General features: G+C 46.3%; 3 protein-coding genes across 3 annotated transcripts in view; all 3 read left to right on the top strand.

Moving 5' to 3' along the window:
• Nucleotides 1-4,742, top strand: part of ddah1 (dimethylarginine dimethylaminohydrolase 1) — a 62,618-nt gene extending 57,876 nt beyond the window's left edge. The window contains exon 6 of the mRNA XM_072696251.1: nt 535-4,742. Coding sequence (XP_072552352.1) covers nt 535-651 — 117 coding nt within the window. The 3' untranslated portion in view covers nt 652-4,742. The remainder of the gene's footprint in view (nt 1-534) is intronic.
• A 1,139-nt stretch (nt 4,743-5,881) lies between these two features.
• Nucleotides 5,882-8,676, top strand: c14h1orf52 (chromosome 14 C1orf52 homolog). Its single transcript, XM_072696253.1, has 3 exons — nt 5,882-6,242; nt 7,007-7,208; nt 7,811-8,676. Exons 1-3 carry the CDS (start codon nt 5,961-5,963, stop codon nt 7,978-7,980), a joined length of 654 nt encoding a protein of 217 aa, XP_072552354.1. The 5' UTR covers nt 5,882-5,960; the 3' UTR covers nt 7,981-8,676.
• An 11,964-nt stretch (nt 8,677-20,640) lies between these two features.
• syde2 (synapse defective 1, Rho GTPase, homolog 2 (C. elegans)) overlaps nt 20,641-24,658 on the top strand; it is a 37,662-nt gene continuing 33,644 nt past the window's right edge. Inside the window, exon 1 of the mRNA XM_072696072.1 lies at nt 20,641-22,615. Within this exon, the coding sequence (XP_072552173.1) occupies nt 20,875-22,615 (1,741 nt within the window). The 5' untranslated portion in view covers nt 20,641-20,874. The remainder of the gene's footprint in view (nt 22,616-24,658) is intronic.

The following is a 24,658-nucleotide window of genomic DNA, read 5'->3' on the forward strand; positions in this document are numbered from 1 at the left end:
TGTTTGGGGTTGGTGCAATATTACGCTGAGTTTCTCTCCATTTCTCGACACCCAGGCCCAAACGCTGTCAAATCGTCTTTACCAAGCACCCTTAATTAAACGGCCCTTGATTAACGTTCATGCGCAAAATGAGCCTTAGCTTGACCGGAGTCAGACTTGGCTAATTCTTTTTCATTCGGAGCTGTGTTGGATCTCTGGTTCATGTTCAGATCCTCAATTCTTCTAGAAAAACATGGGTTAATTTTGTAGATATGCAAAGTGATACCAGAGATAATGGCTTGAAAAGGTCAAGGTCTTGACCTGTTTCCATCAACGTTGCCCAGGTCTTGCAGTAAAGAGCCCTGAGACATAGCTGCTGCCACTGTACTCCAGAAATTGGACCTCAGGAGCGATGGACGAAAGGTGCCTGGTCCAGCCTGGTCCTTCACAGTTTGGTTCCTGTCCAAGTGTCTCAGGAGATCTGACCTGATAGATCCACCTTTTCGGGTTCATCAACAGTGATGTTCTTTTTTTGTTTCTTCTAAACTGCTGCAGGTGTTTGAGAAGCTGAAGGACCACATGCTGATCCCTGTCTCCAACGCCGAGAAGATGAAGGTGGATGGAGCTCTGACCTGCTGCTCCGTCCTCATCAACAAACCCGGCAAGGTCTGAGCGCACACTTCGGCCCTGTTCCAAACCCCTTAAACAGCAGCCTCCTCCTCCTCCTCCTCCTCCGGCCTTTTTCAGAGCATGGCTCAACATGACGGCAGGAGGGCTACAGGAGAGGCTGCCTGGGCCGTCTGTCTGGTATGCTGACGGGTCGGTTCTGGAGGACGGGAGGCTTTGGAAAACGCTTCGGAAAACTCTTAGCCCAATCAGTTTGGTCCTGGTTTGCTAGCCTTATTTCAGCCTGCCTTAAGTTGGGTAATTGCGTCAATGAGCTGACCTAGCCTCCTGTCCTCCACCCTCTACCTGTAACGGCTCCAGCCCTGGTCCTTCATTGCACCTGCTCTGTATAGTCCAGTACATCCCCTACTCCTAACACATCCACCTCGGCTCGGGAAGGGCTGGTGTGTTGGGTGTGTTGGGATAGGCGGAAAACCTAGGCCATGGACCAGGGTACTCCAGGAGCGGGGTTGGAAACCACTCGCCCCCAGCCAGCTTGTCGTTCTTGAGGCAGGTGGTCAAAGTCATAAGACGGCTTGGCTTGGGATCCAAATGCGGAAGCACACCAGACCGACCGCCAACGGAGAGAGAGAGTTTTGGAACAGGGCTTTTAAAAGCAGGGTTCTCTATTTCCGTTCCTGGCGAGCCATGTCCTCCACGATAGCCCATGGTTGTTTCAGAATCCTGCGTTAGCTGATTCAGGATTGGTGAACCGTGGATTGATGTGGCCTTCATGGACTGGAACTAGAAAACCCAGCAGTGTGTGTGTGTGTGTGTATAGAGTGTGACTGTGTGTAAACCCTTAACCCTCAACCTTCTAATCAATGTTTACAATCCTTCGAAACAGCCAATAGAAGACCCGGGCACTGTAGGCAGAACGCCACGTTTGATTACTGTAGTTTTTTAAAGCTTATAAGAAAGTTTAAGTAGCCTTTCAGATCAAAGAGACCAAAATAAAAGACCTTTCCAGCTCAGCCGGACGGCTTAATGACCCTCTCGCTGACCATGGAATCAGCCCGTCCACGTCAGCCCATCTTCTCTATACGTGGATGAAGGTATAGTTCAGTTAGCATGCTGGTAGACAGGGTAATCGATTGATCGCAAAATGACGGGTTAGAATTGAGGTTCTCTTGCTGTGCTGTAATGATATGTGTGTGTGCTAACTAAGCGCTCGGCTAAACCCGGCGCTAACGACTAGCGACCTAGGGATTGTGCCGTAGCTGTAGACTCTTTTAGCTGGACAATAGAAAGCGTTGTGTCCCAATTGTGCCCTAAAGGCTAATTCCTGAGTTGCTAACAGTATGATTAGTTAAATAAGCATCGATAAGCATAAATACACCTCGTGTTGGTATCTTATAAGAGTTAAGCTTAATGAGATGCTCATTAGCATAAGGTTTTGCATGCTAATCAGACTTATGTTCGCGTTTAGGACACAGCTGGGACACAGTGTAGTCTTTAGCCTTGGTGTGTATTGCATTGTAGCTAATACAAGCAGAACACATTAGCCTGTTTTGCCTTAAGCGGGGGTACGCTAGCCGATTTTAGCCCTGATTCTTAATCTGACTGAGTCAGACCAATCAGAGCATATACAACGTTGCAATCTACTGGTAGCCAATGAAAACTGAGCAGGCAGTTATTTGTCAGTTTCTTAATAATTTCACATTCCACCTTAAATGAGCAGCAGCTGGGGCCTGACTGATACATCGATTAGCATAAAATTGGCTAAACATCAGCATAAAATTCAACCTCTAGGTCTCCTGAATGCTGCATTGTGAGTTCGGCCTGTGGTGATGCCCCAGCCATCCGTAAACTGGAGCCTCAGAGAGCAGGGCCGGCCGGCTGGGTGGGTCAGATGGACCTGTCTTCTCCTTTACCTCGAGCTTCTCGGGGTAGCTAGCAGAACTGGCAGATACTTTTGTCCTTCAAGCTTGTTGAAAAGAGGAGAAAGCACTTGCTAGCTATCACTTTTTTGTGATAGGCGAGGCCTAGTTAGTGGGTGGGGGTTGGCCTCAGATTAAATTGTGGATCAGGGAATTCTGTGGATAAAGCCTTCGATGTTATAGACTTCTGGAATTTCCGTTGTCGGACGAAATTAGGTGGAAACTGACCGAGGAATCCTGTCTGACGGCAGTAAGTAGGACTAAAGGGAATTACTGAGCTCCCTGGGCTGAAGTGCCTTGATATACCTTCTCTGATCTCCATCTCTCGCTCATGACAAAACCTGGAAAGAATTCATCCTGGATTATCATCTTGTCAGTCTTGCCGCCTCTCTCTCGCGCTCTGCTATTTGCTCAGGAGGACTCAGGAGGACTTTATGACCGTGATGTCATCCAGTCTGGCAGACCGGTGTGATCGTAGCTTGCATGTTTACACCGGGGCATCGATTAGCACACAAAACTGGCTAAGAATTAGCATAAAATAAACCTCCCAGGTCTCCCGAATGCTGCGTAGCGAGTTCGGTCTGCGGTGATGCCCCAGCCAACCGTAAACAGGAGTCCCACAGAGCAGAACTGGCCTTGCGTTGTGTCTTAATGAGCATCTTGTCGAGTCAGTTCACACATTTTCACACTCTCGCTGTTTTTCTCACTCCGCCGCCTCACTCTCTCGCACTCTCGCGCTCTGCTGCTTTGCTCGGGAGGACTTTATGACAGTGATGTCACCTAGTCTGGCAGGCCGGTGTGACGGGGAACACAACTTTGTGACACAAGCAGTATATTTTACAGCCGGCGTTTGGCGAAGAGAGCGAGGATGATGCCATATATATATATATATATAGAGAGAGAGAGAGAGAGAGAGAGAGGCATGATTAATGTCTTTGTCCTTCTGTTCCTTCTGATCAAGTGACCGATCAGATATGTTCTTTCATAGCTGACGTTACGAGGTAGGACGAGCTTCTCAGAACGTGGGCAAACGTCCCATTCACCCTACACCTGACTCTACACTTTACCTGTGTAGAACGAGGCAGCGTCACACTCTCTCCTTTCAAAATACCTTCACATACACTACTTGGACAAAAGTATTGGGACACCTCTATCATTGTTTCTTCCGAAATCGATAGTGTTTATCCTGCTTTTGTTGGAGTAACTGTCTCTACTGTGAAGAAGGCTGGCTTGTCTTTCTTCTGGAGTCTTCCACAGCTCAATGCTGGGGGGCTTTACACCCCTCTAGCCCACGCCTGGCATTATTAGGCAGCATTGTGCCAATAGGGTCATGTTTACTATCTGCTCCAGAGAGTCCTATTCTATTGGCAGTACTTCTTCTCGGTGTGCGTGTGTGTGTGCATTTGCACATCTGTCAGCAATGGGTGCAACTTAAAGTAGCTGAATGCGTTCATTAGAAGGGGTGTCCACAAACATTTGGACATGTAGTGTATGCATTGTAACCGATCAGAAAGTCATCAGAATGGGATTTTTGCCTCCGGGCTAGACAGCTTGCCCAACTTGGGAGCAGTTGCTACGTGGTAATAGCATGCTAATGATGACCGTTGCTTTGGTAATAATGGCATTTGTAACTCGCCAATGAAGCCTTGTGGGAAATGTGGAGATAACGTGCCACCCAGGATCGATATTTATCTCGTATTGGAGTTAAAATACCTCCCAACCATACAGATTTACTCCTTAAGAAACTTCTAAATAACCGCATCTGCCTGGATGTTTACTGCTTACAAGCGGCCCGTAGTCTTTATTCTGTGGGCCTGTGAGCGGGAATACGGCTGTTCAGTCATATTTCAGCTGCTCAGCTACTCAGATTAGGAGAAGACACCCCCTCAGCAACGCCTCAGTCTACAATGCTAACACTAAGGTTTTGTAACATCAGCAGGTACGATCGAGCTGTTCCTGTAAGGATGGGAGAAATCCTGTGGCGCTTGATGATTCTTTCTACCTTCGCTGTTTTTAACGTGTGATGTAGCAGCTCTTATAGAAGCGTAGTGACAGACTTTAACTCAGGTTCCTTCATTTAGGTTTAGAGATCTGTGAGATTTAGCAAGCTAGGCTACAGGTGCCGTTCCAGGCCTGGGTGATGTCCACCTTACACTGTTTTCTCTTGATTTCATGTCACACTTTTGATTCACAAAATAAAAAACAATTTAAGCAGAATTGACGTCTGATGTGTTTCTTTAAGAGGTAAAGAGATGATTTTGAGGTAAAAAAAAAAAAAAAATAAAAAAAATAAATAAATAAATAAAAATAATATTTACCAATAATATCACGTTTCGGCTTTCATTTTGACCCGGGATCCTCCTGCCCTGCACATTTTACAGGCTCCCCTGCTGCAAACACACCTGATACAGGTAATAACCTGATGAAGGGTCCATTCATTACGGTGAGTGTTGGAGTGTTGGCGCGGTACAGAAGGAGGCTGATTAATAGTATTAGTTTATAGTAATTCTGTCATTCTTATGGCACCTTTTTTATATTTTTATTCTTTTTTCATTATTTTGTTTTAGATATTTTTTTTAATTTATAACATTTGTAGTTTAACATTTTTGGAGTATTTTATATTTTAAGTATTTATTATATATTTGTTTTAAGCAACTTGTGTTTTTAATTTATAGTATTTGTAGTTTAACATTTTTTGTAGTTTTAATAATATTTTTGATTAATATTTATGATTTATAGTATTTAATATTCATTTTTTTTATATAATTTAGTTATTATTTTACTGTTTAATTGTTTATTTTAATAACTTGTTTTTGATTTGTAGTCTTTAAAGTTAAACTTTGTTTTGTAGTATTTTCTATTTTAAGCATCTTTTATTTATTTATAGTTTTATAATATTTTAGTTTATATTTATTTTAATAAATTGTTTTTTTTTAGATTGATAGTATTTAAAGTTTAACGTTGTTTTGTAGTATTTTCTATTTTAAGCATCTATTTTTTATGTATTATTTATTTATAGTTTTTATAATATTTTAGTTATTTATTTTAATAACTTGTTTTAGATTGATAGTATTTAAAGTTTAACGTTGTTTTGTAGTATTTTCTATTTTAAGCATCTATTATTTTATTTATTATTTATTTATAGTTTTTAAAGTTAATAATTTGTATTTCTTTATATTTATTACTTATATTTTGTGTGTATTTATATATTCTCTATTTATTATTAGTGTAGTAATGACAGCGCTGGCTGTAGTTTAGCGTCTGTCGCCCCCTGCCGGTCGCCTGTGCGCGGTGCGGCTGAGCGGAAATCCCTGATGAAGGAGAGTTGGTTGGACTCCAGGCTGAGGCCGTGACGTCATCGCTCAGCGCCCTGCTCCGCTGTGTGCTGTGGGGGGTTGAAGTCACTCGGGCTTTTGGGGGTTAATTTAATTCACGATGAGCGACAGTAAGAAGAAGGAGCTGCCGAACTTCTTCGGGCTGGGCTGCGATGATGTGAGCTCCAGCAGCGACAGCGAGGAGGAGGCCGGGGAGGAGAGGAGGCCGCAGCAGCTGAAGCGGCGACAGGCTTCGGCTCCAGCTTCAGCCGCTTCTGCAGGCGGAGCGCCGCTACCCGGCCCGGACGAGCTGTTCAGGACCGTCAGCAGACCCGCCTTCCTCTACAACCCCCTCAACAAGCACATCGACTGGGAGAGCCGCATCGTTAAAGCTCCTGAGGAGGTAAGAGCTTCAGGGCTTCAGGCAGGATCTGCTGGAGCTGGTTGTTCAGGAAGAGTCCAGTAGGTTCTGCGGTACCAGAACCAGGGTCAGACCATCAATAATAGAATTCCACCAGAACATCTAATAAATGATTTTATTTAAGAGAAATGTCCTTAATGAAGCCACAAATCCATAAAACATCCATATGAATTTCTTCAGGCTGGTAGCTGGTGGTTTGAGATGGTCCAAGCTGGTCCATGATGGTCCATGATGTTCCATGATGGTCCATGATGGTCCAAGCTGGTCCATGATGGTCCATGATGGTCCATGATGGTCCATGATGGTCCATGATGGTCCAAGATGTTCCATGATGGTCCATGATGTTCCAAGCTGGTCCATGATGTTCCAAGCTGGTCCATGATGTTCCAAGCTGGTCCATGATGTTCCATGATGGTCCAAGCTGTTCCAAGCTGGTCCATGATGGTCCAAGCTGGTCCATAATGGTCCAAGCTGGTCATCCAGGTGACAGGATACCTTCAAGGGGGTCCAGCATAGGGTACAGGTCTGTTGAGCTGATGGACTAGTGATGGACGGTGTGGTAAGGTTGGTCAACCTTGAACTACCCGACTGTCTAGGCTGATCCATCAAACTCAACAGACCTGTACCCTATGCTGGACCCCCTTGACCAGCCTGAGGCCATCAACCATCAGCCAGCCAGTTCACTCGCAGTCCGATATTCTGATGGTAACTCTGCTGTCTGCTGATGCTGATCTGTCTCCATTCAGCCGGCTAAGGAGTTCAAGCTGTGGAAGAGCAACGCAGTGCCTCCTCCTCAGAGCTACGTGACGGAGCAGAAGAAGGGACCTCCCCCAGGGATGGACATGGCCATAAAGTGGTCCAACGTGTATGAGGATAACGGAGATGATGCTCCACAGCCGCATGGAGGTCGCGCCCTTTTCCTGCCCGAAGAGGAGCAGCAAGAATCTGGTAATGAAGCCACAAATGGTCTTGCTGGTTTTCTCCATTCCTCTCATATATTTATTTATTTTTAGCTCCACGGACAAAAACTAGTCACCTTGCGTGTTTAAGGTGGTGTATCTTCAGGACATGAGGATGATCAGGCTATAAATACCTGTGACAGGACTCATAGTTCATAGCCAATCAAATCGCAGCTGTCATTTGTGCTTGTGCCGGTATTGCACACTGTTAGGCCGCACTGTTTGGTCAGAGGGTGTGTGTATGTAATGTAAACTGACAAGCGAAATACAACACTTACCACCAGTAACCTGGATATTTTCGAGAACTCTCCGTCCACACAAACATAAAACACCTTTGGAATGGGAATATGAGCATGCCTTGCCAGCAGGGGGCGCTCGAACCACACAAAGTTTGTCGTCAGATTCCTCAAGATGCAGTTAAATGTCCAAATTAGACCTAAATGCAAATTTTTCCCCCTCCAATATCCCTAGCAAAAGGTCCAGTTTCAGACAAGTAGGTCCACATCAGCACCAGAACAGGAGCAGCATCTGTATTTTCCGCTACATCTCAAGCTCTGCTTCTTGTGATTTAAAATTTTTGTTTCTGTATAGATGAGGAAGACGACGACGACGACGATGAGAAGAACTCCAAATCGGCTAAGAGGCGACGGGTGGAGACCTTCCAGCAGAAGGAGAAGCGTAAGAGGGACATGGGCCAGGCCACCTCCGAAAAGAACTTCGTAGAGGAGGAGAAGAGGATCCTGCGGCAGACTGCGGAGTGAGAGGACCCGGCCCGGGCTTTGAGTTTAGAGCCCAAACAGAATAAAAAGACACCACAGAGTGTCTGGACTGATGGACAGTGAGCTGAGGGTGGGCGTGGACGTCTTAGGTGGTCAGTTTTTAACCCAGTGATTGTTCAGGACGGAATTCTCTGAGAACTCCCAGGTCGTTATTTTTGCTGTCTTTTGTTTTTATGGTCTGTTTAATGCAGAAATTTAAATACACTCAACAAACCTGAGGATCTGGCCCAGTTCCTCAAGGCTTCGTAGTATCTTCGTATCTGCTGTAAATAATAAACGTCAGCTAAAGGAGAGTTACTCATTGGTGGGGTTGTTTCTTATGGACCCAACAGATCCTGCTTCACTGCTGGTAGACCTGGGGGTTCTCTTCGGCCTGTAAACATGTGGCCTCGTTTTGGTTCTGTTTTGGAGACAATTTAATGTATCAAATTTGAAATTTCACCACAATCTGATGTGATTTATATTGGTCCAATTCAGAATGTAAGAAGTACTAAATATGATACGTGTCTGTAGTTGCACAGAAGTGAAATCCAGACCATAAAAACAGTCGTTTTTGGTTCCAAAATTGCTAATTTCATCAATTTCATTTGATTTATTTTAGGCCAAGAAGTTATTGGTTATAATTGTATCAGTTATTTTTATTTACAACCTTCCTAAATAAATTCAGCTGAATTACTACACCCTGGCCGACGCATGCACCCCTATACCTTTTATTTTATTTATGGGTTCTTCATATCAAAGGTTCTTTAGTAGAGGTAGTGGTTGTATATGGAACCATATCAATTTGTGGGTTTGGTGTATGTGAGCCTTCTGCCCCTAACTGGTTCCACACTCAGTCACTGTCCCATCTCACAGTGCAGCCTGAGAGTTTTATGTATCTCCACAAGGTGGCGCCATTATCAAAGTCTGCATCCACACTTCCCATTTATTCGCCACTGTTTATCTTCCCTGAGAGAGGATGAGATTTCAGTCCAGGGTCCTCACTGGAGGACCACCGCAGTGCACAGGGTCATGGTTCTCCTGCGATTTACACACATCCTCCTATTCAAACTACAGCGGTTTAGCCCCTCCCACTCTGTTATACTGTAGTTCTGAGAAGTGTTCAGAAAGAAGTGTTTGAAAGCATTAGCTTTTAGCCTCTTCAAAGGCTACATCACACTGAATTGTAGCATCAGCCCTTGCTTTGGTCGGCTAAGCATTAGCTTTTAGCCTCTTCAAAGGCCACATCACACTGAATTGTAGCATCATCCCTTGCTTTGGTCGGCTAAGCATTAGCTTTTAGCCTCTTCAAAGGCTACATCAAACTGAATTGTAGCATCAGCCCTTGCTTTGGTCGGCTAAGCATTAGCTTTTAGCCTCTTCAAAGGCCACATCACACTGAATTGTAGCATCGGCCCTTGTTTTGGTCGGCTAAGCATTAGCTTTTAGCCTCTTTAAAGGCTACATCAAACTGAACTGTAGCATCGGCCCTTGTTTTGGTCGGCTAAGCATTAGCTTCTAGCCTCTTCAAAGGCTACATCAAACTGAATTGTAGCATCAGCCCTTGTTTTGGTCGGCTAAGCATTAGCTTTTAGCCTCTTTAAAGGCTACATCACACTGAATTGTAGCATCGGCCCTTGCTTTGGTCGGCTAAGCATTAGCTTTTAGCCTCTTTAAAGGCTACATCACACTGAATTGTAGCATCGGCCCTTGTTTTGGTCGGCTAAGCATTAGCTTTTAGCCTCTTCAAAGGCTACATCAAACTGAACTGTAGCATCGGCCCTTGTTTTGGTCGGCTAAGCATTAGCTTCTAGCCTCTTCAAAGGCCACATCACACTGAATTGTAGCATCAGCCCTTGCTTTGATCGGCTAAGCATTAGCTTTTAGCATGCTACACTGAATTGTAGCATCATCTCTTGCTTTGGTCGGCTAAGCATTAGCTTTTAGCCTCTTCAAAGGCTACAGTGCTCTGGATAACAGCCCCGGGCCCTGTTTTGTGTACTGATTGTGTACTTATTGCCTCCAAAACTACACAAAGCCGATTAGCCAGCAGCACTCGCTCTCCTTCTACACAACCAGTCAGCACCGCCAATCACGATCACTCAACCCGAACTTTAACGATAAAGCGTAGGCAGTGTTTAGGCCTCACCCATTCATCACCCGGAGGTGTGAAAACACCTGTTTAAAATGCTTACGCTGGTTGCGCAACACGGGTTGATGGATAGACACATCAGTCACGCAACAGGCAAATATTTTCCCTCTCTCTCTCTCTCGCTCGCTCGCTCGCTCTCGCTTTCTCGCTCGCCACATTTCTCCCAGCACTCTATCTAAATATCCCTGTGACGGACGGTGCTGAAATATGCCCGGTCCTGCAGCTGCAGCGGGGGTCGTGTCGGGCGGCTAATGGAGCAGAGATGCTATTTTCCCGTTTCTACGTTCGTGGGAGGGGGAAAAATGTTGCCCTCATTTTTCTCCTAAAAGCGCTGCCTGATCAGAGGAATTCCTGCGATATCGCTCATCTCAGTCGGACGTGAAATTCTGGTAAATATGCCGGTGATAAGGCTGCAGGCGGCAGGTATGTGCCTGGCCTTGTCCCGCAGATGCGACCACTCCAGCAGGAAATACAGTTATCGCCACCATCGTCCTGCTCCTTCCCTCGATCTGCTCTTTGCTTCTGTTAGCGTTTAAAGGTGCTTCTTGGTTGGACGAAAAGGCGGGCAAAACTCATATCTGACCACCCACCCCCTGCACCTCACACCCTAAAGAATCAGTCAAGACGTATTTGGTGCACTGGAGCCAAATACCTAAAAATTAGCACCGAGCTAACTGCTTAAAATGTCCTTTAAAGCCGCTCCTGAGGGCCGATCCTGAGGGCCGATCCTGAGGGCCGCTCAATGGGGGTGTTGTCCAGCTTTCCTGAGGAGTCCTGCTTTGGGAAATACCCCCAGGGTCCTCATTTGCTCATTTGAGTGAGGTGAACCTTCAAGGCCTTAAAAACTACACATGCCAGATAACAGCATCCGCCCGTTTTGGTCGGCTAAGCATTAGCTTTTAGCCTCTTCAAAGGCTACAACGCTTCGGAGAACAGCATTGGCTAGGCCACAGGTTGGCTAGGCATTAGCTTTTAGCCTCTTCAAAGGCTACATCACACTGGATTGTAGCATTAGCCCCTGTTTTGGTCAGCTAAGCTTTAGGTTTTAGCCTCTTCAAAGGCTACAACGCTTCGGAGAACAGCATTGGCTAGGCCACAGGTTGGCTAGGCATTAGCTTTTAGCCTCTTCAAAGGCTACATCACACTGGATTGTAGCATTAGCCCCTGTTTTGGTCAGCTAAGCTTTAGGTTTTAGCCTCTTCAAAGGCTACAACACTTTGGAGTACAGCATTGGCTAGGCCACAGGTTGGCTAGGCTTTAGCTTTTAGCTTCGCCAAAGGCTACATCACACTGGATTGTAGCATCAGCCCCTGTTTTGGTCTGCTTAGCATTAGCTTTTAGCGTCGCCAAAGGCTACAACGCTTTGGATAACAGCATCATGCCCTGTTTTGGTCGGCTAAGCATTAGCTTTTAGCTTCTCCAGAGGTTCCAGTAGCCAGATAACAGCATCGCCGCTCGTTTCAGTCGGCCTAATGTTAGCTTATAGCCCTTTTAGCCTCGTTGCATATTCTCGGAGTAGCAGTAGCCATTGCGTTTAGCCTCTACTCGACCCCGGATCTTCAGTCCTGCTCTGATGGACTTGCTTAGCATTCAGTGCATCTTCAGAACGACCCACTTCGTCCCTGTGTTGCTCTCCAGCTCGCTGGCAGTGAGAGCGAAGGGGACGGGACCTTTTCCTACCACCCCGTCACGTGCTGCCCGTCAGCGCTGTTGTGAGTTCGGTCGCGTTCTCATGGCTTATGAATGATTAACTCAGTAAAGCTGAGCGTTTTCCTGCGGCCGAACGGATGAATAATCAGAGTGAGCGCTGGGACGTCTCAGACCACAGCTATGCGATGCCTGAGCTCTGGGTCGGTGTGCAGGGAACTCTCCCCCGAGTTTGACCTGAACTCCACTTCTATGGTTTGGCAGGATTTAAACCAGAAGATGAATGTGGCTTTGAGAGTATTATGGGATACTGAAGAGAAATCAGGGGCTTGCATAATCGGGAATCTCAGTATAATGGGCCCCTGTATGTGTGTGTGTGTGTGTGTGTGTGTACACACTTATATAGCAGAGTAAGTTCCATTCATATTCATCAGTTGTATTTAAGAGAAACGAGGGGCTTTGGGCCGTGCGTGCATAATCCGGAGACACGTCCTCAGTACAAGAGGCCTTTATGTGTGTATGTATAGATCCAGCGTCTATACCAGAGACCATGCACATCTACATTTTCAACAGGCGACCACACAGCTAATAATTAGCAAGCGATTTTTATTATTTATTTATTTATTTATTCATTTTTCAAAATAAACACCACCCCCAAATTTACCACCCCCAAATATGATACTGATAATTAACCCACCCATACATAACACCCCCCCAGCATTATGGGGAGCTAGCCACCGTCGCAATCCCCCACAGCTAGGCGTTCTTACGCTAGTATTTTAAAGCCAGAGGAAATCGAAATCCGGCCTCATTAAACTAAGTAATAGTTGTTATTTTATTTATAAAAACAATCATATTTATTTATTTATTTTTGAAGGCGGGACTTTTATTTTGTAATGTGGCAACCTTGCACACCAGTTGAGCTGCTTTCTGCACTGCATATATTTAGAGAAATCCATATATATATATATATAAACATATAAATATATATAAATTTGTTTGTCTCTTTTTTCCTTTACTGGTTCTGCCAGTTAACCCACCCCTTCGTAGCTCCCCCTAGCACTAGCAGTGTGACCCGGTACATGTGAAGCCAGCCACCGCCTCTTTTCCAGCTGCTGCCGATGCGCCATCACTCCTAGGAAACCGCCGGATCCCCGGCTCCACCGTACCAGCTAACAGGCGCCTGTGCCGGCCAACATCCCGGATCTACACGGCAGCCGGTTGTGCTCACTCAGGCTCCGGCTGCCGATGGCAAAGCAGCACGGCTCAGGATTTGAACTCACCCCTCCAGGGCCATGGTGGTAGCGCGTTACACTGCTGAGCCACCTGGAGCCCCTGCAGCTGGGTGTCAGATCAGAATGGACAATTTATGATCGGATCCTGTTCGCACCCCGGGGCACGTTGTGATTGGATTCGAATCGGATCCCTCAACCCACACGCGGAGGTGGTCTGAGAGCCCGTTCCCACCTGCTCACTGCTCACGTGAGTAGTGTGTGGACTGGCTGGATCCTGATCCGATTTTAGCCATGTGTGTTTACACTGGGTCAGACTCAAATCCGATCTCTGAGTGTGGGAATCGGAATATGCAGATTTGCTTGTGTTTTGGTTGTAGTGGGAGGAGTTTTTTGGAGGTCTTGGACTCATCCAGCTCATCCAGACCTAATCCTGACCCTCCAGACGCGTGAAGTGACCAGGTGTGAACGGGGTCAGAGACGGATCTGGTCCTGAGTGTGAACAGAATCCGAGCAAAGTGGATCCAGAGACGAAGCGCTAGCCGTTAAAGCCAGGTGTAAACAGGCTCTTAGAGGAGGAGCTTAAGGTCTTCTTGAGCAGCTCACGCAACTTCGAGAGTCTGCTGAGGGTTTTTCGTAGGGTCTCATTTTTTCCATAAGAACCGAAACACATGAATAAAGGCTGAATTCAGTATTAGCGTTAGCAAGACCGGATTAGCCTCGCTATGTATGGTTTATGGAATCTGAGCTGTGTGTGTTGAAATGAGGGTTTCAGCCATAAAACCCAAACAATGGCGGGCTGTCAGCGGATGAGCTACAGGTTGAGCCGGGCTGACTGAGTGGTGAAATGAGGGTGTAGGCCCAGCGGGTCGGCTTTAAGGGTGCGGAGACAGACAGACGGAGGGAGGGCAGGGGAGTGTGGAGGGGGCAGGAGCCAGCGAGTCTGACCCCACAGACGATAACCCGTGTGAGGAGGGGAGAGGAGCAGTAGCAGCCTGTCAGCGAGGGCTGAGATGACTATCTGCCCCAGCTTCAGGGTTAAAGACACACTTAAGGGCCTCCACACGACCCAGATAATATGAGGATGGTGTGTGTGTGTGTGTGTGTGTGTGTGTGTGTGGTGGCAGAGACACACTTCTTTCTCTTGAAAGCCATTTTCTTTTTGGGTCAGAATTTGTATTGCTTAAAGGGTCTTCTTGTGTGTGTGTGTGTGTGTGTGTGTGTGTGTGTGTGTGTGTGTGTGTGCGTCCGTCCCCACAATGAAAGGAGAGCAGAGAATGAGGACGTCCTCACTCTGGTTTTTAGGGAATTAAAGGAGCAGGTAGGTCAGCTTTTGGATACTGAGGTAGGTTTATGGTTAGGTTTAGGATTAGGTCTATTGGGCTATTAGGGTTAGGTTTAGGATTAGGTCTATTGGGCTATTAGGGTTAGGTTTATGGTTAGGTTTAGGATTAGGTCTATTGGGCTATTAGGGTTAGGTTTAGGATTAGGTCTATTGGGCTATTAGGGTTAGGTTTATGGTTAGGTTTAGGATTAGGTCTATTGGGCTATTAGGGTTAGGTTTAGGATTAGGTCTATTGGGCTGTTAGGGTTAGGTTTATGGTTAGGTTTAGGATTAGGTCTATTGGGCTATTAGGGTTAGGTTTATGGTTAGGTTTAGGATTAGGTCTATTGGGCTATTAGGGTTAGGTTTATGGTTAGGTTTAGGATTAGGTCTATTGGGCTATTAGGGTTAGGTTTATGGTTAGGTTTAGGATTAGGTCTATTGGGCTGTTAGGGTTAGGTTTATGGTTAGGTTTAGGATTAGGTCTATTGGGCTATTAGGGTTAGGTTTAGATTTACAGGTTGCTGTGGTAAAGGTTAGGATTAGTAGGGTTAGAATTACAGTTATTAAGGTTAAGTTTAGACTAGGATTAAGATTAGGAGTATAATTAGAGTTTGGGTTTATAGGGTTAGGTTTAGGTTAGGATTAAGATTAGGATTATGTTTAGGACTAAAATTAGAACACAAATTAGGGTAAGTAGGATTAAGATTAGGAGTATGATTAGGGTTAGTAGGGATAAGGTTAGGGTTAAATTAAGGTTAGTTTTAAGTTTCGGTTAGGACTAAGATTAGGACTAAGATTATGGTTAGTAGGGTTATGGTAGGGTTTAGATCAGATTAGGACTAAGATTTGGGTTAGTAGGGTTAAGGTTATGTTTAGGACTAAGATTAGAATGCAGATTAGGGTAAGTAGGATTAAGGTTAGGTTTAAGATTAGGTTAGGACTAAGATTAGGACTAAGATTTGGGTTAGTAGGGTTATGGTAGGGTTTAGTTCAGATTAGGACTAAGATTAGAATGCAGATTACTGTAAGTAGGGATAAGGATAGAGTTAAATTAAGGTTAGGATTAAGGTTAGGATTAAGATTAGGAGTATGATAAGGGTAAGTAAGGATAAGGTTAGGGTTAGGTTCAGGTGAAAGTGAGGACCAAAAGTACTTTGATTGAACATTTTTGGTGGGTTCTCCACTAAACGCAGTGGTGTGTGGAACCTTTATATAAAGGTTTAATTCATATACACTATAAGCAAGAAGGGTTCTTGCACTTATACCAATAGTGCAACCTCTCTTGGTTCTAGATAGATATGTTTTGTAAAAGGTTCTAAAAATTAAAGAAGTTCTTAAGATCTCAGATGTTCTCCTGAGCCGTCATGATTCATCCGTGGCTCGATACAGAACCATGACCTTTATAGTGATGATATGGTTCCTTAATTAAAGAACCTTTAAAGAACCCCTTTTTAAGGGGAATTCAAGGTTCTACAGGGAACTATACGTGGTTCTATCCCCGACTGTGTCTTTTCTACGGCCTGTAATCTCAGCGTGCATCCTGTGTATAAACTCAGTGGAGTCATTTAAAGACGGGGCTGCCCCCTCCGGAGCGGGTCTGCCGAGGGGATCCCCGCTAATTTACGCCCTGAGAAAGGGGCGCATGTTGCTGGTGTAAATTCTGGGTTGCCGTGGAGCGCTGACAGCCAATAAAGCGGCGAGAGGCAGCCAGACAATGAAAAGGGCAAGGCGGAGGCCGGCCCAGACAGCTGCAGTCTCCAACGCCCTCACACACACACTCACGCTGGGCAGCATGGGTCTCCTGAATGCAGGCCAGCAAAGCAGATGTTCTACCACTCCATCACAAAGGGAAGGAGTGTGTGAGTGTGTGTGAGAGAGAGAGTGGGCGGTTACTGGAGACAGAGTGGTGCAGAAGATCCACACAGGCTGGAAGCTGGGAGATAAGAGCCTGGAGCGGGCAGGTTGGCACTGGCCTCCTGTGCTCAGTGGCTGAAAGCTGCACGCTGGGCTGTGAGGAGATGGTGCTGATAAAGGCACCCTGATGCTGTAGACACTGTGTAGCAACCTGACGGGCGGGTGTGAAGGGCGTAGGTTTAAGATTTGAGGCAGTTTATTAGAAACACCTGCATTGTGTGTCCATATGTACAGTATAAACCTACTGGCACCATGCCACCTGATGCCAGGTGTGGGCTAGAGGGGTATTTAAAGCCCCCCAGCATTGAGCTGAACTGTGTTGTTTCTTGGAATGATGGCGGTGCTCCATCCAGTTGATGGATTTGGAGAGCTGGGGATGAGGTGGGTGGTGATCATCCAGTCATCCAACATCCGAAACCTCACTAACGGGCTCTTGTTGTTGAATGCAATCAAATCCTCACAGCGATGCTCCTTCAAAATCCACAGAGGACAGAAGAGACAGAAGCAGAAGCAGGATTAAAGAAGAAACCATGAATGAGCAGGTGTCCAAATACTTTTGTCCATATATATAGTGTAGCTGCATAGTTTTAGATGTGTGGTCCTACAATTAGCGGACGTCCGTGTGTCCCCAGTGAAACACAAACAGCTCAGCCAGTTCAGATAACTGAGGACTCGTCAGTCTAACGCAGTCCTGGTGTCTCTCGCTCTTTCTCTCTCTCTCTTCCTGTCTCTTCGGGACCGTCAGCCCCCCTATCGCTCCTCATGTTTTTCCCCCTCCTCTCTTTATCTCTGGGTTTTTTCTCTGCCTGCAGGCTGTGACCTGCACACAGATGCTCAGACAAGGCAGGCACGCATCGCAGGAGCTGTGTGTGTGTGTGTATGAGTGTGTGTGTGTGTGTGTGTGTGTGTGTGTGTGTGAGAGAGAGAGAGAGAGAGAGAGCATGCACACACTCACGTGCACAGAGAGTTTTGTTTTCCAGTAAACCCCTCTAATCGTTTCACATCTCAGGACCTGATCTCTCTAAGTGTCTCTTTCTTTCGCTCAGTGTCCAACCTTCAAACGTGTCAAACAAGAGCTTTAGAGAGATGTGACAGGACTCTAATAAACACTGTGTGTGTGTGTGTGTGTGTGTGTGTGTGTGTGTGTGTGTGTGTGTGTTAACACAGACACACAGATGCTTACTGAATTGCAACTGTTCTGATTTTAGTTCATAAGTGACCCATTTATTATGATTAGAGGCTACTATGAATCATTCAGTATCCACTATGAATTATTCAGGATCTACTATGAATTATTCAGGATCTACAATGAATTATTCAGTATCCACTATGAATTATTCAGGATCTACTATGAATTATTCAGGATCTACAATGAATTATTCAGTATCCACTATGAATTATTCATTATCTACTATGAATTATTCAGTATCCACTATGAATTATTCAGGATCTACTATGAATTAATCATGATCTACTATGAATTATTCAGTATCCACTATGAATTATTCAGTATCCACTATGAATTATTCAGGATCTACTATGAATTAATCATGATCTACTATGAATTATTCAGTATCCACTATGAATTATTCAGTATCTACTATGAATTATTCAGGATCTACAATGCATTATTCAGTATCCACTATGAATTATTCAGTATCCAATATGAATTATTCAGTATCCAATATGAATTATTCAGTATCCACAATGAATTATTCAGTATCCACTATGAATTATTCAGGATCTACTATGAATTAATCATGATCTACTATGAATTATTCAGTATTCACTATGAATTATTCAGTATCCAGTATGAATTATTCAGTATCCACTATGAATTATTCAGTATCCAGTATGAATTATTCAGTATCCACTATGAATTATTCAGTATCCACTATGAATTATTCAGTATCTACTATGAATTATTCAGGATCTACAATGAATTATTCAGTATCCAATATGAATTATTCAGGATCTACTATGAATTAATCATGATCTACTATGAATTATTCAGTATCCACTATGAATTATTCAGTATCCACTATGAATTATTCAGTATCTACTATGAATTATTCAGTATCCACTATGAATTATTCAGTATCTACTATGAATTATTCAGTATCCACTATGAATTATTCAGTATCTACTATGAATTATTCAGTATCTACTATGAATTATTCAGTATCCAATATGAATTATTCAGGATCCACTATGAATTATTCAGTATCCACTATGAATTATTCAGGATCTACTATGAATTAATCATGATCTACTATGAATTATTCAGTATCCACTATGAATTATTCAGTATCTACTATGAATTATTCAGGATCTACAATGAATTATTCAGTATCCAATATGAATTATTCAGTATCCAATATGAATTATTCAGGATCTACTATGAATTAATCATGATCTACTATGAATTATTCAGTATCCACTATGAATTATTCAGTATCTACTATGAATTATTCAGGATCTACAATGAATTATTCAGTATCTACTATGAATTATTCAGTATCCACTATGAATTATTCAGGATCTACTATGAATTATTCAGTATCCACTATGAATTATTCAGGATCTACTATGAATTATTCAGTATCTACTATGAATTATTCAGGATCTACAATGAATTATTCAGTATCTACTATGAATTATTCAGTATCCACTATGAATTATTCAGTATCCACTATGAATTATTCAGGATCTACTATGAATTATTCAGTATCCACTATGAATTATTCAGGATCTACTATGAATTATTCAGTATCTACTATGAATTATTCAGGATCTACAATGAATTATTCAGTATCCACTATGAATCACTGAGTAATCTGGATTATTCGGTTCTGAGAGAGCAGTGCAGGATGGGTGTCCTGTTACAGCTTGTGTTGGTTGACTGAGGCCTGAGCAGGATTTCTTGGAAGGGGTTCCTCGTTGCTCATGATGGGCTTACGAGCCGATCCCGAGGCTGTGGAAAGAGGAAAAGTGAGAGTCAGTCATGCGGGTGATGTGCAGAGGACTGCAGAGAGAGAGAGAGGGAGAGAGACACAGAGAGAGAGAGGCTTCAGGTTTTGCTGTGCACGCCTCCTCAACTCCCCCCAAACCTGCACTGGCAGGTTTGTAAACAGACGACTTAAGACGAAATAAGCCGAACACATTCCAGCGTGCGGCTCATAGGGGGTACAGTAGGGCAGAGCGGCCTCCAGTTCCAGTCATTAAAGAACGGCATCTAACATCCCGACAGGACTCTTTAATAAACAGTATTAACAGTGTATAACAGCGTTATGTCCTGTAATAAGGCAGCTTCAAAGTCCAAAAATCACTTGCTTTCCTGTTCGTTGACCTATTTTGGAGAGCTTTCATATTTAACATGTAAACAAAGTCATTCAGAGTGGTTCGGTGGTTCAGGGGAAACTTACAGAATTGTTCACAGTGGTGGTGAATGGAACCGGACATCTGTAAACTTTAAAGCCTCCAAAGGTTCCCTCACAGAAAGTTATCACCCTAAATGGTTAAAGATACGCAGCCTGGTGCCTGAAGGAATAGTCTGAGGTGGTTTCCTGACACCTCCTAAAAGTTTAAACTGTGTTTAAGAAGCTTGTAACATTTTAAGAATCCTTTAATGGTGGAGGGATACGTGGAGGGGCGTTATGCCGCAAAGTAGTCCCTGGAGAAAATGTAGTTTTTAAGATTTAAGACCATATTAACCATCATCAGCATTACACAGACGTCTCAGAAGATCCATGTAGGTCCACTGGTGGGTTTGGATAGTAAATAAAACGGTTGTGTTGATGAAAGTAACAACAACGAGCCATTTTGGTTGGATTGTGCAGCTTTTTTGAGCAAATTGGTGAACTTAAAGGCTCTCAGCTGAGCAGAATTCCACTATTATCGAGTTAAAAGGGCGAATCAAGTGTTATTTTACTGCTTATTTCAGATTCATCGAGCGAATTTGCCCAAAACGGCACTAATTCTCACCCTCGTCAGAAAGTATTTCAAGTATTTGCTGCAAACTCGCTGCAAAAACAGCGAGAAAGAGAGAGCGAGGTAGAGACAAAGCGAGACAGTGGGAGAGAGAGCTTTTCCCACCCGTTTTCGGGATGAATCCCGCCTCCTCTACGCTGTGATTGGCTCGCAGTTTCCCGCTTCGTGCGTAGCGATTGGCTGAGACCTGCTGATTCCCTCTAGCGCTGAGATTGGCTACTCGTTTGCCCTCAACGAGTAGAGCGTGAACTTTTAGCCAATCGCGGCGTGCAAGGCGTAGCGCTTCTAGCCAATCGGAGTGCGGGGGAGGCGGGGCTCGCCGGAATACGGGTAGGCTGTTAGAGGAGAGAGAAGAAAAAGACAAAACAAGAAATTAAAGCAGCGCGTGCGGCTAACGGCTAACGGACGGCGGAGAGACGGTTAGTCGGTTAGTCGGTGGAAGTCGGTGGAAGTCGGTTAGTCGGTTAGTCGGTCTTTAAAGTGAGGAAAAGCCGAAACCTGGAGCTCCGCGGCGGCCAGCGGGGCATGGAGCGAACCGTGGCGCCGCACGGGGCGACTCCACTCGGCGGAGCGGCTCGCGAAGGTCGCCTTTGACGGACCGAAGCGCAGCAGCACCGGACGCGAAGCCCGGAGGAATGGCCGATCCTCTGCGGAGGAGCTTGTTAGCCAAACTGAGGGGCAAGAAGTCGAAGAAAGCGGCGGTGGCCAACGGCACCAGCGGCGGGGAGAGAGGAGCCAACTTTAGGGCCAAAGTTTCGCCCACGGCGGCGGCAGCAGCAGCGGCAGCGGCGGCGGAGGACCCGCAGAGTGGCCGAGCGGCCGCGGCGGTGGAGCTGGGCTCGACCTCGACCACCAGAGGAGGTAAGCAGGGTCGCTGTTTGAACGGGGGTTTGGACGCGGGGGTGGTTCGGTTGGTCACGGGGCGAGAGCAGCTGGCCGGTGGAGACTCCATAGGCTTCGGGAACGCCTGCTGGGACCATCCCGCGCCCAAACCCGGGGACCGGAGCGCCGGGAAACCCCCCAGGGCTGCTCGCAAGGGCGGCACCGAGTCGAGTGAGGTCAGGGAGCGGGCTTTGGAGACCCGAGACTGGGACGGAGCGGTGGTGCTCCACCAGGGAGCCAGTTCAGTGAGCCTCAGGGCCGGTGCCGAGCCAGCCGAGGTCACCTGCCTCAGCGGTCACCTGCTGGACTCGACCCACTCGGCACCAGAGCTCTTCCATCTGCTCCGCTCCAGCGACCTGGACCTGATCCGGACCATTGAAGGTTCTTTAGCAGGAGATCTGAGGATGCCGGTTCTGCAGAGCCCAACGTTCTTCCCCACCGAGCTGGAGGTACTGGACTCCAGCGTGACCCCTCGGCTGGTGTGGGATAGAGAGGGGTCGAACCGGCCTAATTCGGTGGACAGCGAGGATGACGACTACTACGACAACGAGATCCTGCCGTTCTACGAGTCAGGGGGTCAGAACCCGGGCCTGAACGGTGGTGCCGGTGCCGGTGCCGGTGCTGGAGCTTCGGGCCAGGGGACGGACAGCGCGGAGGAATCGGACCGGCTCAGGACTCAGCTGAGAGAGGCCTACTGCCTCCTGATCAACAGCATGCATGGCATGGCTTTCGGCACCTTCGACGGGCAGGCGCAGAGCGGCAGCTCCAGCCAGTCCCGGGACAGCGTGAGGAGCGCGTCTTCGCGTTCCTCCACCAGGCTGGCGGAGAGCGATACCTGCTCGTCCGGCGAGCACAGCGGGCAGCAGGCCTGTGGGTCACACTGGGCCCTGCTGGACCTCGGTGAGGCCTCCCCTCTGAGGAGGAGGAGGAGCCTGCAGTGCTTGGGCCCCGCAAGTTGCAGGCCACCGCTGCGGAGGTCCGTAAGTGACTCGGGCGTCCGGTACTGTATGGAACAGGGTCAGGGTGAGCCCGAGGCCTCGGCTTCAGAACACGCTGAGGAGCCCAAAAATGCCGGCCAGAGACCAGAAGAACCTCACACGGAGGGCAAGGACGACCCCATCGCTGACCCCATGTCCGCGCACAACACGCTTCTTGCAGGTGAGCCTGCGGATTTGGCCGCGGAGGCCTCGGTTTCGAATACGAGCCCGATTGACCACTCTATAAGCAGCCCGGTTGGCTCTTCAGACGTCTCGTCCCAAAAGCCCGGGCCTTCCTGCGCGCAGCAGCTGATCCAAAGTGTGGGAAAGCCCCCCGGAGTGACCGTCAACAAGATGCAGGAGTGGATGCACAAAGGCCGCGTCCTTTCGTCGGAGATGCGGCAGAGGATCGCCGGGTCCTCCCTGCGTCAGGCTCAGGACGTCCAGATGTGGCCCAGAGCCTCAAATCATCTGGCCAAACCCGGCAGCACGGGCTCCTGTGGAGGGCCTCAGCCAGGTATGGCCGTTGCAGAGGGACGGAGGAGCCCCCCAGCGCTCAATCTCTCTCTCTCTCTTACTTTCTCTCTCTCTTACGCTTCTCGCTGCCTTCATATGCTGTCAGACTCCGAAAGCCTCCTAAAGCAGTGGTCATACCTATGTTTCTTGCTGCTGCTGACCGTGGCATTAGTGGGTCATTCACAGCCCGCGGACCGCCGGCGAGCCGAAAGTGGCATTACACACTTCTACTACCAAGGAATAGCCCCACCGGCTTGTCCGGACGTCCCTGTAATCACTGAGTAATACACCTTAGTGCTGTTTAAGGTAGGGCTGAGCGATATGATGATATTTTATCGTATCGTGATTCACGATACTCCTTTCTAAGCAGATCGAGGATATTGCTAGTACCTAATAAACACGGATCAACTGCTGGTTTCATTACTAGCAGCTTTAATTAGACTGCTTTAATTGGCTACAATTAACCTGAATCATTTTTAATAATATGTCACTATGTATTGTAAAAATATCGTGAAAAATGTCTTTAAATATCATGATATAGTTTTTTTTACTGTATCGCCCAGCTTTCATTAGTTAAGGGGTAACACTGTTGCTAGAAACTGGTGTTTGGCGAAAGTCTATATATATAGAGTATTGTGATACTAGTTTTTGGACTGGTATTGAAATTAGAACTAATTTTGGTAGCTATCGTGAATTAAAAATTAAATAAAAATGATTCAGTTCTTAGTATAATTACATATACATGTATATGTATGTATAATCTACATAAATATACTTATATTTAGACTCCACTTGAGATGAATCCACTTTTTAAGATATCTGGATTTTTACAGTGTGAACGCAAATAAACTGGTTCAACCCAAAAGCACATGAAGGCAGCCATGAATCTCTCTCTCTCACACTCTCTCTCTTTCGGGATATCATCATACTTCCTCACCTCCTCCATTGCGCACCCCAGTCGTCCGGACGGCTGGACATGAAAAAAAAAAAAAAGCGAAAGGGGCGGAGCCTCCGCTCTGGACTTTGCGTAACCGGTGGCGGGTCGTTTTGTTTTTCCTTCCTCTTCCTCACTAACGAAGGCTCACGTAACGCCGGGCGGTAGATATAGCTGCACGTTGGTGGAGGGTTCACACTAGCACACCTTAACGCCATGTTACTAACACTCTCTTCAGTGCTCGTCGCCGTGGTGACGGGGTGGTAACCGTGCCTGCTTGTGAAATGAATCGAATGTTGAATTGCTTGTGTGTGTGTGTATGTGTGTTTGTTTGTTTGTTTGTTTGTTGTTGGAAAAAGGTCAACAGCAGATCTTCCCAAATCCTGTGCTCCTCCCTCAGCAGTGGCGGTGTAAGTGTGGGAAATGACGGAGGAGTGCGTTGATGGGAATCGGGGGCAGGTTCGAGCTAGGCGGTGGGCTTTGTGTCCGGCCGAATGTCAGAAATGAAAGACGAAGGGAAAGGGAACGCTCAGGATAAGATTCGGGTATCTCTGAAGAACATCTCGTCCCTCGAAACCAAACCGAGCTTTGTTTGCGTTCACCGCGTAATCCGTCAAGCCTTATCTGATTAGACGGCTAATTTGTCCGACTGTATTACAGGCGGCAGATTCTGCCATTCACCAGCAGACGAGCTCTCCAGATAACAGCGGCGGCAAGCGGCTGTGGCGGAGCGGGCTTCTGGGCTCATTTCGTGTAGACAAAGGACCTCCAGCTGGGCTAGGTTCATGTTCCTGTAGATGTAGCCTCTGCGCTGTGGTGTGTTTGAGTGTGTATTCATCAGCAGATCCCGGTGGGAGAGTGTGTGAGGGGCTGGGGGTGGAGGGGGGGTCATACTTGTCTATAATTATAGCGGTGAGTAGGGCCAGCGGAAAGTTGTGGTCCGCTCCAGTCTTCAGGGAAGATGCCAGAAGTTCTCGAAGTGCTTAGTGTGTGGAAACAGGTCCGAGTGTGTGGAGTGTGGCAAAGGGGCTGTTTGTTTTTGAGAGGACAACTGTTGGGCCTTTAACACACACACACACACACACACACACACACACAGAGAAATGCACA

The sequence above is a fragment of the Salminus brasiliensis genome, chromosome 14 (assembly GCF_030463535.1).
Source record: "Salminus brasiliensis chromosome 14, fSalBra1.hap2, whole genome shotgun sequence".
In the NCBI taxonomy this organism is placed as follows: Eukaryota; Metazoa; Chordata; class Actinopteri; order Characiformes; family Bryconidae; genus Salminus; species Salminus brasiliensis.